We start from the raw sequence: 10629 nt of genomic DNA, 5'->3' as shown, positions 1-10629 counted from the left end.
TTACAGAGCCTGTTGCTGTTGTTTATTGCTTTGAATTCTTTAAAACAAATATTATCTTCTTAAACCTGTATGGTAGTCAGGAGCATCACATCCTAATGTTTATTGATACATTTAGAGGGAGGGAAGGAAGGTTTCAAAATTCAGATTAGAATAATTTCTACCATTTCTTTAATTCATGGTGGTTTCAGTAATCCCCTGGTAATTGAGGACATAAGTAATCTAAATGACTAATGTAATCTTTATGACTTTCAGAAAGGACAGAGGACTGACAGGTGCCTATCAATGATTTTCAACTGACAGCACAATGAGTCAAAGGGCTAGCAGAAGCATGATGATGATGTTACATGTGTTGTTTTAGGAACATCCATGTAAATAAATGGAATTCAATAAACATTGAATGGCATGCATGCAGTTTGTCTGTGCCTTTTCCTATGTGTTGTCCTGGCATATAGTCTCCCCCATGGTTTGCTGTGCTGCCGGGGGATGCTCCAATCGCTCAGAGAAAGGAGTATGAATGTACGGCTTCCCCACTGACACAGAGAGGAAGAAAGAATGTCTGGCTCAAGTCAGCAGGAGCAATTTAACTATCACAAAAGACAACAACAGCAACAAAGCATGTGAGGTAATCACATTTTTCACAAAACAAAGACCACACCATTGGGAAGCTTAACGTCTGTTTAATAAAAATAAGGAACAGGGAGAGGCTTGCAAAACTCTGGGAGTTGAGACTCAGGTGCAGGGTGAGGGTATCATTGCAGGTCTTCAGGCTCCATTGAATCCCCCTGGGGTTCTTGTGCTGAGAGAGGGAGACAAAGACAGGAGAAAGGGTTAGATACATATAGCAACCTATAGGATGGGAAATTGCTGACCTATTTGAAACTTACCTTGTGTTTTCACTCTCACTTAAGTCCCTCTCCCTTTGCCATCAATCCAACATCAGCTGAGCTGAAACATAATACAGACAGGTAATAATTAACAGAATCACAAGGACAATATGTCTCTGCTAAAAACACTCACCCATAAGTTACGTTTTTGTTTACTGTTTGGAAGTCTCAAATATCCACTCTAAATCCATATCAATAGCGATGTATCACAAAAATAACTCTTCCTTATTATTGTGTAACGTTAACTATAATATACTAGCTTGAACTCCAAAATGGATATCCTCATTTCACCACCTCCACCCACTACGATCACACGCCCCAATGTTATATTTAACTAATATGTAACTCCCTCCACCCCGGATAAAAGCATGTTAAGAAGCCCCTTTTCTCTAATTCCACAACGTTGGAAGAAATAACATTAAGAGAACGGATGAATAGGCTGTTCATGGTTAACGTGTGTTGCTAACTTTATCCGGTATCCTAGCCTAATCTGTTTAGTTGTCCGGTCGAAAATTAACGCAAGCTCTATGCCCATTGTAGAACAGGAAACAGAAGTTGGTCCAGGTTCTGGTCAACCCAAAATTGTGATAGAGAGAGAAACATGTTTTGTCATTCTGCCACCTCTAATGCTTGCAAGTAATCAATACCTCCGAAAGGTTCATGTACATGTAGGCTATGGTTTGTTAGCTGTTTGCTTAAACTACCCCTATAGCTATGTTGCCAGTAGCAAACTCAGGCATTGACAATAACGTGATATCAGAAAACTAGAAATCTATAACTCACCTGACACTGTGGCGTACTATTCTCTTCATTCGAGTCTGTCATGTCCTGTAAATGTCAACGACGGATGTGTAATAAGAACGTCAACAGCCTGATGGCAACCAAAAATGCCTCTCTCATCTCAGATAGAAGATATGATTGGAGACGACCAGCCAATCAGAATTGACCTTCTCGAGTTCTCCGATTGGTTGGTTTTGTGGCACATTTGTAACGCTGTGACAACTTGAGTGAGCGCAGGCAAAGCTGAGCACGCACAGGCTGGAGAGGTCGAGCGAGCGGGGGAGAGAGAGCGCGTGCAGCGGTCTGCTTGCGCACGGAGCAGGAGTTTTATGAGAGAAAATATATTTCTCTGTGCTCAACATGTTTCATTGCGTGCTCAGGATAGAGGCACAAATATAACGCCATAGAAATTCGCCCAAAAAAATGTTTTAAACCTGCCATAATTCCCAAACCCTACACTCCTTGGACATCATTGTTCATGAAAAACGTAGGAAAACATCTCGTAGTTTGAAAAATTAAACAAAATGCCTCTTGAGGGCATGAAGTGACAAAAACTTTCAACATGTCTCCATTAAAGCCCATTGTAATTTCAGGCTGATATTTCCTCTCAACAACAGCCGCACACCTTTAGTTAATCTGCCAAAAAGGCCACATTATTGACCCGAAACTGCGTGATCGTTGTGTATGCTGTGTGGACAAAACACAGGAGTGTACCTTGTTAGCTAATGTTAGCTAGCTGACATTAACGTTACACATTCCACTCGTTAAACACTGACACTTACAGAAACCTTGTACAGCCGGTCCCGCATGCTGGCTCTTACGGAACCGACTAACTCCCCTTTTGTGTATTAGCAGCTCTCAACATGCTGTAATGATTTCCACCTCATTTAATACCTCATTCTGGTGTTGGTGACGTGTATTGTGCGAGACCAGAGATGTAGTTCATTGAGCGGTTTCACACACAAATAAGTGTAACTTCACAGTTTTACGACAAACTGTGACTTTTTTTACATGGAAATTATTTTTTAAGACTGACAAACATCATATGTGTATTTCGTGCCACAATTCAAACGAGATCGAAAGATAACTTTTCTCTCGCCATTGACTTTGATACATCATTTTTCCGAAATAAGGTCCCATGGATTTCCACCAGAAAGGGAGGGACTTCGGCTCTCTATACATTATCTGTTGTTTTACAGAATGCTTCATTTGCAAATGACGTAGTACCGAAAATTACTGTACGGACATAAAACTAATTTTTTAAAAAGTAGTGCAAGCTCAGTTGTTAAATAGTCTTATGGCCTATGGGATGAAACAGTCTGGTGGTTTTTCGTCCTGATGCTGCGGTAACGCCTGCCAGACGGCAGCAGACAGAACAGTTTGTTGCTGGGGTGATGGGGGTCTTTGATAATGCTGTGGGGTTTCTTCCTGAGCCGCTGGGAGTAGAGGTCCTCCGCTGATGGCAGCTCTGTCCTGGTGATGTGCTGTGAAGTTTTCACTACCCTCTGAGTCTTATGGTTGAGATCGTTGCAACTGCTGTACCAGGCCGTGATACAGCCAGTCAGGATGCTCTCTATGGTGCACCTGTAAAAGGTCAGGATGCTCTCTATGGTGCCTCTCTATGGTGCACCTGCAGAAGGTTAGGACCTGTCAGGTCAGGTCCTGTAGAGGTTGAAAGAAAACCTTCTGTTGAGCTGTTTTGGTGACAGTGTTTGTGTGATGAGTCCATGTCAGGTCCTCAGTGATGAGGACACCGAGGAACCTGAAGCTGCTGACTCTCTCCACCGTAGTCCCATTGATGGCGATGGGGGCGTGTCCCTCTCTCTGCTGCTTCCTGTAATCCACAATCAGCTCCTTGATTTTGCTGATGTTGAGATGGAGGTTGTTATCCAGGCACCGAGATATCAGGGTTCTGAATTCCTCTCTGTATACCGTCTCGTCGCCATCAGTGAACTTCACGATGGTGTTGGAGCTGTGTGTGGCCACGCAGTCGTGTGTAAACAGGGAGTAGAGGAGAGGGCTGAGCACGCAGCCTTGAGGGGCTCCGGTGTTGAGGATCAGGGTGGAGGATGTGATGTTTCCCACCCACACTGCCTGGGGTCTGCCCGTCAGGAAGTTCAGGATCCAGTCACAGAGGGCGCTGTTGAGCCCGGGGTCTCTGAGCTTGATGACCAGCTTGGAAGGCACAATGGTATTGAATGCTGAACTGTAGTCAATGAACAGCATTCTCACATATGTGTTCCTCTGGTCCAGGTGTGAGAGGGCAGTGTGGAGGGGGGGGGGGCTATGGCGTCGTCTGTAGACCTGTTAGCTCTGTAGGCAAACTGCAGGGGGTCCAGAGAGTCAGGGAGGGAGGAGGTGATGAATGTTTTGGCTAACCGCTCAAAGCACTTCATGATGATGGAGGTGAGTGCTACTCGGCGGTAGTCGTTGAGGCTGGTGATTTTTGACTTTTTGGGGACAGGAACGATGGTGTTTGAAACATGTGGGGACTACAGACTGCAGCAGTGACCTGTTGAAGATGTCCAATAGGGGATCGATTTCCTGTCAGTCTATAACACTAACATTTGTATTTTCTTGGCTTGCCAGTGTTTTGTATTTCAATGCAGCATCTACATTTATTTACTTCTGTTGCGCTTCTACTGGCTAGCGTTTCGACCATAGGTTTCGACCATAGACTGTATATATAAATGGACGTATGGGTCTGTGACGTCTAGGGTTGCCAACCGTCCCGTATTAGCCGGGACGCCCCGTATTTGAGCCAAAAGGGGCGTGTCCCGTACAGGACTTTGTTTGTCCCGGACTCCCGTGTAAAGGGAAACATAAAAAATATGTTTCTGTTTGCACGCAATGCAGTGTGTCTGGCTGCGTGCCTGTGTGTTTGTGTGCTGTATGCGAAGGGCGCTAGGACCGCTCAGTTGACAGGGCAGGCACAATGCTCGCACGTGTGTGTATGTGTGTGTGTGTGTGTGTGTGTGTGTGTGTGTGTGTGTGTGTGTGTGTGTGTGTGTGTGTGTGTGTGTGTGTGTGTGTGTGTGTGTGTGTGTGTGTGTGTGTGTGTGTGTGTGTGTGTGTGTGTGTGTGTGTGTGTGTGTGTGTGAGAGAGTCAGTCAGCTGATTGATGGGGAAATGCTGGAAAAATGGTTGGTTGAAGGATAACATTAAGTCTAATAATGATGTACCGTGCATGTTCACATCATGTATATTTTGCATTACTTAATACCATTTTTCAAATATTTTATTTTGTAACATTTTGGACAAAATAGCCAATTGTACATCGAGGTGCCCAGATGTCCCTAGTGCCCACCTATCCGATTTGAATATGCTGATGTACAATGTGATGTAGTAGCCTAATGCAGGTGTAAGACCATTGTGTTTGTATTGTGTTATAGGTATGCATAGTTTTCTATGCATTTTGAGGGTTTTGGGGGGTTTGACCCCCAAAAACATTTTCGAACCCTAGGGGCTGGCTCTCCCAAAAGAATTAAATAACATAACCCTAACCTAACCCTAACCCTAAAACCTGAAATAAAGTAACAAAAAAAGTAACTAAATCCGCCAGAAACCTGAAAATCTTCGCGGGGGACACATGCGTGTGTCCCGTTTCTCCATTTCTGGAAGTTGGCAACCCTAGTGACGTGACCCATAGGATTCTGCAGAGTTGCCGAGAAGCCCTTAGTAGGCCGAGTCGGCCACTAACGGCTCGACAGTGACGTCGATTCTAACTCCCGCCTGCTCCAAATAAGGGCAACGGACGTGAAATTCCAGACCTAGCTCAGGCTAAGAAGCTAAGCTATTATGCTCCCAGTATTAAGCTAACAACCCAGCTTGCGGTCACTGCTACTCGTTCCAGGCATATTCTGAAGCTAGCGTCGGACTTTCTTCAATAATGACTTGCTGCACACTATCCCCTACTTAACATATTAACAGGTTATACAGTCTATGGTTTGCACCCGTAAATAATATCTAATTAGTACACAAACATATAAGAACAATTGTGGCGTACATAATTCCTTTGGCTGCCACTACCACGTTACCTCCCTGGGAACAGCCCGCCGCAGTTATAGCTCCGAAAACCTATAGCTCTCCCGGCCGGAGCTCTGTCCAACCCGTTAGCATGATTAGCAGGTGTATGTTTTAGCTCGTTAAACAGCGAATTAGCCACGGTTGGTAGAGCTATGGCTCCGGCAGTCGGTAGACCTACCGACCGGAGCTATAACGGCCGCCGGAGCCATAGCTCTACCGACTGCCGGAGCCATAGCACTACCCAGTGGCGACTGGTCATCAAAAATGTAAGTGAATAAAAAATCAATTCATCACTGAACTTAAAGGTGGGGTAGGTAAGTTTCAGAAACCGGCTCGAGATACACTTTTTGTTATATTCCATGGAATGCTCTTAACATCCCGATAGCAATGCATATCTTAAGTGCTTTGACAACAAATCCATACAAAAATGTCATCTGTAGAAGCCGTAATACTGTAAAAAGTACAACGGATTGGATGGCCTACCTGCCTGTCAGCCTTCCATCGGGGCACAAACTTATCTCGTGCCCTCATTGGTCATGTGCGCGTTTGTGTGTGTTGGAGGAGGGGCTCTATAAGGAAGTGGCAGATTTTCTCCGGTTGTGTATTTTCAAATTCTAGCGATATCGAGCCGGTTTCTCAAACTTACCTACCCCACCTTTAATTCAATCATATAATGTATACTGTTCTGCAATATTTATACTTTTATTTTTATATAATCTTATATTTGTTATGCTAATGTTTGTGTTATTTTACTTAAATGGGCCCTATTCTTTTCATTTTCAGTTAAATATTAGTATCTTGTGCATCTGCTGCGACATGTCTCCATGCTTTAATGTTCAAAAAGCTCTTTATTTTTCTCATACTCATCTTTTCACCCTCTGTCTGAAACCAGAGCCCAGTCTGCTCTGATTGGTTAGCTGGCCGGCTCTGTGGTGATTGGTCAACTGCTTAGAGATGTCCCAGCCCTTAGCCTATCATGTACAATGTGTTTGAGCGCTAGCCAATAAAAGCACGAGTGTAACAGTGTGATGTCACTATGTCATAGAAGTAAACAAAAGTGTCCAATGGAGGCTTTCAGGCAGGGGGTGAGAGAGAAACTCCTTCTGGAGGGAACACAGGGCTTTGTAGACCATTTACATGCTAAAAAACAAAAAATAAGTCAAGATTGTATCTGTAGCTCAGCAGTGATTGCATTAAAGTCTGAAGCTTGTGTTGTAAAATATAACTCATGTCTTTTCATACAATTCTAATCTTATGGGAAAATAAGCAATTAAACACATTGAAGAAATCTTCACTAGCGCCTTCGCAGCAGCCCCCCCCCCCCCCCCGGAACCCCTTCCCCGGCCACGTCCCATCTGCCAACACTCTCACATCATTCAAATAAGCCCTCAAAACTCACCTTTTCCCTCTTGCCTTCAACTCCTAATCCACTAACCCACTATTCCACCTAGTTTAGCACTTGTTACTTTTCTTGTTATTTTTCTTTACTTGCTTGTAAAGCGCTTTGAGCACCAAGAAAAGCGCTATATAAATAACATGTATTATTATTATTTTATTAATATTACTTGTTCAACATTACCTTTACATAGTTAAAAATGTGATGTGTCCAATATGTAGTATTAAAAGGAAATGTTAAATATATTTTAAGAGCCTTCTGGCCTTACTTATTTTTCTGTTGATTTAAGTCACACATCAAAATGGTGACACATGTTTACATCGCATTCTCTTGCACAATGACTGTTAAAAAAGGAGTTTGATACAATAGCATTATTCATGTAGTAAAAGACTGAAACAGTCCGTGTGTCCCTGTGGCCTCCAGCTCAGAGATGCCAAGCGGAGGGGGCGAGGGAAACGGCCGTCAAAGTTTCCAGACAAGAACAAAGGCATTTGGGCTGGGGCCCGGCTTACTTCCTTATCGCCCCATCAGATCAGCAGAGTCACATGACCTCCTAGCCCATCTCAGCCAGCACTGTCCCCCAGCATGCTTTAATCACTAACTGTTTGTCCCTACATGGTGTTAGTAAGTCACATTTTAGAGCAATATTCGATATGACTCATGAATAAGCCACATAAGATTTTACTTAAATTATATATAAAGACAGTATTTATGTTTGTGAATGCTATCTAAATATAATTTGTTAATATCAATGAATATGGTGATTATGTTTTTTAGGTATTAAAATACATGACTGCAGCTTCTTTAGTTTTTATTCACCAATAAATACTGAAATAGATCCAGTTCAATTCAAATACATCGATACAATTCAATACATTAATCTGTTACATTAATTACATTCAATATATTTAGTGCAATAACTACAGTAAACCTCTTGCTTGATACAGTTTTAAAAACCTTCTACTCAATAAACTAACAACTGTGCCATATACATAACTACTACACTAAGACAAAATGAAATAAATGTGTACTAAATAATCATGACAACAACTTAATGGGATTTTTGTGAACTTTCTCAAGTGTAGTTGTCATCTTAGCCCTCCTGATATTCCAGAGCGCTGAACATGTCTTCCTCGTCCTGGCAGTGCTCCTCTGGGCTGAACTCAGCCAGGACCTGATCCAGGCTGAGTTCCTCATCATCGACGATCTGCACCCTAGCCATGCAAAGCACAAAGAGGTCAGCAGAATAAAAGATATACTTTGGTTTTTAACCTGCTGCTCCTCTCTGCCGCGAGACTAAAGGAAGTCTTTACTTCACCTTTTCTGCAAATGTAAAGGCAAAACCCAACAAATAAGACGAGATAGATTTGTACCTTGGCGTTGACGGTCCTTGGTCCATTTCTCCCAGTTGTCCTTTTGACACCTCGTGAACGATTGCCACGCCAATACAGTTTCCCAAGACGTTGACAACACTGTTGCAGCGGTCTCTGAAAGACACCAACAGACCATGAAAGTTGAGCAGATGTTCTGATTTATTTTTGTTTCTTTGATCCATTTGCACTTCAGCTGGCCGACCAAAAGGACAAAAGAATGTTAGCTGGTTAGCGAACCATTCCGCATAAAGCATAAAAGAGATACATAACATATCTGCTAACAGAGCACTTATATACTAATAAAGGACTGGCTTATCTAAAGCCAGTTGAGTAGCACTTGAAATACTTGGCTCTATGAAACCTGATGTACTTTATGATTCTGTTTTCTTCAAGGTTGTGTCTTCCTGGTCGAATGCACTTATTGTAAGTCGCTTTGGATAAAAGCGTCAGCTAAATGTAATGTAATATCTTAACTGACCATTGACTGTTTAAAAGCGGTCAGGACAAATTTGCTCGGACAACAAAACAAAACATGCATAAACATTTCAAGAACACCCTTGGTATAATGTGTTGAAGTACATTTACTCAAGTATGTACTTGATTTTGGGGTATTTGTACTTTACTTGATTATTCTTATTTTATAAGCCAATATTGTACTTTTATTCTGCTGCATTTATCTAACAAAATATATTACTAGTTACTTTACAGATTCTGATTATTCACTAATAAGAAATATAAATAAAGTAAAATATATAATTATATAGATATTATATATTATCTTAAGGTTAAGATATTCAGTAGTAGTATATACAGTAATTAAAATAAGCTCCACGTTTACTAGCTGTGACAAACAAGTGAATGCATCAATAATCACAATCCAATATTTAAGCGATGTAGCTCTGAATTGAGCTACATCGCCCAATAAGTACTTTTACTTTTTGTTATTCAAGTATATTTTAATGCCCATACTTTTGTACTTCTTCTTAAGCAAGATATTAATTGCATGACTTGTACTTGTAACTGGTGCACCAGTCAAGAAACAGAAAAGGCAGCTCCAGTCATTTCTACATGACTTGTGTTAAACTTACAGGAGCCATTCTGCAATCACCAGAATGGTGGCTTCCTTGGCAGGTAAACCAACGGCCATCAGAACAAACATCGTGGTCATTCCTCCAGTAGCCGGGATCCCTGAGGATCCTATGCTGCACACTCCTGATGTCAACCTGCAGATCAAACAGACACATAGAACTTTACCAAGTCTATTCCTTTTAAATGTCTCATCTTGTACACTTTTAACCAATATTATAAAAATGCTCAGTTGGACACTGCATTCTGATTGGTGCATTTTGACATTCAGCAGTCTACTCTTTTTTGATAGCAGACCGTTGCTCTGATCAAGGGACCATGTGCGGTGATATCGATCCGCAGAAAGAAGTCAATGTAACGCACATACATCTTCCTTCTTTCCAAAACACCAATCATTTCATATTTGTGGAAAGCACAACACTTGAATCTTGGATTTGTGACGGCTGGAAATGCAGCATAATGGACTATATTTATTTTGCGGAAACAATACAATCATTTTTTAATTGATGACCTGTTGAAAGCAATATTTTGGATCAAAGTATGGATTTATTATAGCCGTGTAATACAGGGAGGCGTGTGACGCAGTGGGTTGTGCGTTGGTGTTGGACTCAGGGGGTCACAGGTTCAAACCCCACTGCAGTCAGCATGTCGTTGTGTCCCTGAGACACGTCACCCCAAATTGCTCCCGTGGGGATTGTCCACAGTATTGAGTATGTAAGTTTGGATTAAAGCGTCTAACAAGTAACATGTGATAAGCAGGATACAATTCAGCAAACAGGTAATTATAGCTAAACTAGAAAATGCATTTCCTGTGTGTGTGTGTGTGTGTGTTGTGTGGTGGTGTGTGTGTGTGTGGTTGTGGTGTGTGAGAGAGAGTGTGTGTCTGTGTGTGTGAGAGAGAGGGAGAGTGTGTGTGGCGAGAGAGAGAGAGAGAGAGAGAGAGAGAGTGTGTGTGTGTGTGTGTGTGTGTGTGTGTGTGTGAGAGGAGTGAGAGTGGTGTGGCTAGAGAGAGAGAGAGAGTGTGGGTGTGGGTGTGCTGGGGTGTGTTGTGTGTGTGTGGTTGTGTGTGTGTTTGTGTGTGAGG

General features: G+C 42.3%; 1 protein-coding gene across 5 annotated transcripts in view; it reads right to left on the bottom strand.

Moving 5' to 3' along the window:
- Positions 1 to 7880: 7880 nt before the first annotated feature.
- LOC117461876 (excitatory amino acid transporter 3-like) overlaps positions 7881 to 10629 on the bottom strand; it is an 11068-nt gene continuing 8319 nt past the window's right edge. For 4 of the 5 annotated variants that reach the window (XM_071206264.1, XM_071206265.1, XM_071206266.1 and 1 more), the window contains 3 exons: positions 9548 to 9682; positions 8460 to 8573; positions 7881 to 8293 (listed from right to left, as the gene is read on the bottom strand). In XM_071206264.1, coding sequence (XP_071062365.1) covers positions 8125 to 8293; positions 8460 to 8573; positions 9548 to 9682 — 418 coding nt within the window. In that variant the 3' untranslated portion in view covers positions 7881 to 8124. Of the gene's footprint in view, positions 8301 to 8459; positions 8574 to 9547; positions 9683 to 10629 lie in introns of all 5 variants that reach the window. The other variant, XM_071206268.1, reaches the window with a different exon arrangement.

This window comes from Pseudochaenichthys georgianus, chromosome 17, assembly GCF_902827115.2.
Source record: "Pseudochaenichthys georgianus chromosome 17, fPseGeo1.2, whole genome shotgun sequence".
Taxonomy (NCBI): Eukaryota; Metazoa; Chordata; class Actinopteri; order Perciformes; family Channichthyidae; genus Pseudochaenichthys; species Pseudochaenichthys georgianus.
Note: the sequence above shows the minus strand (reverse complement) of the source record. Positions and strands in the feature narration are given on the sequence as shown.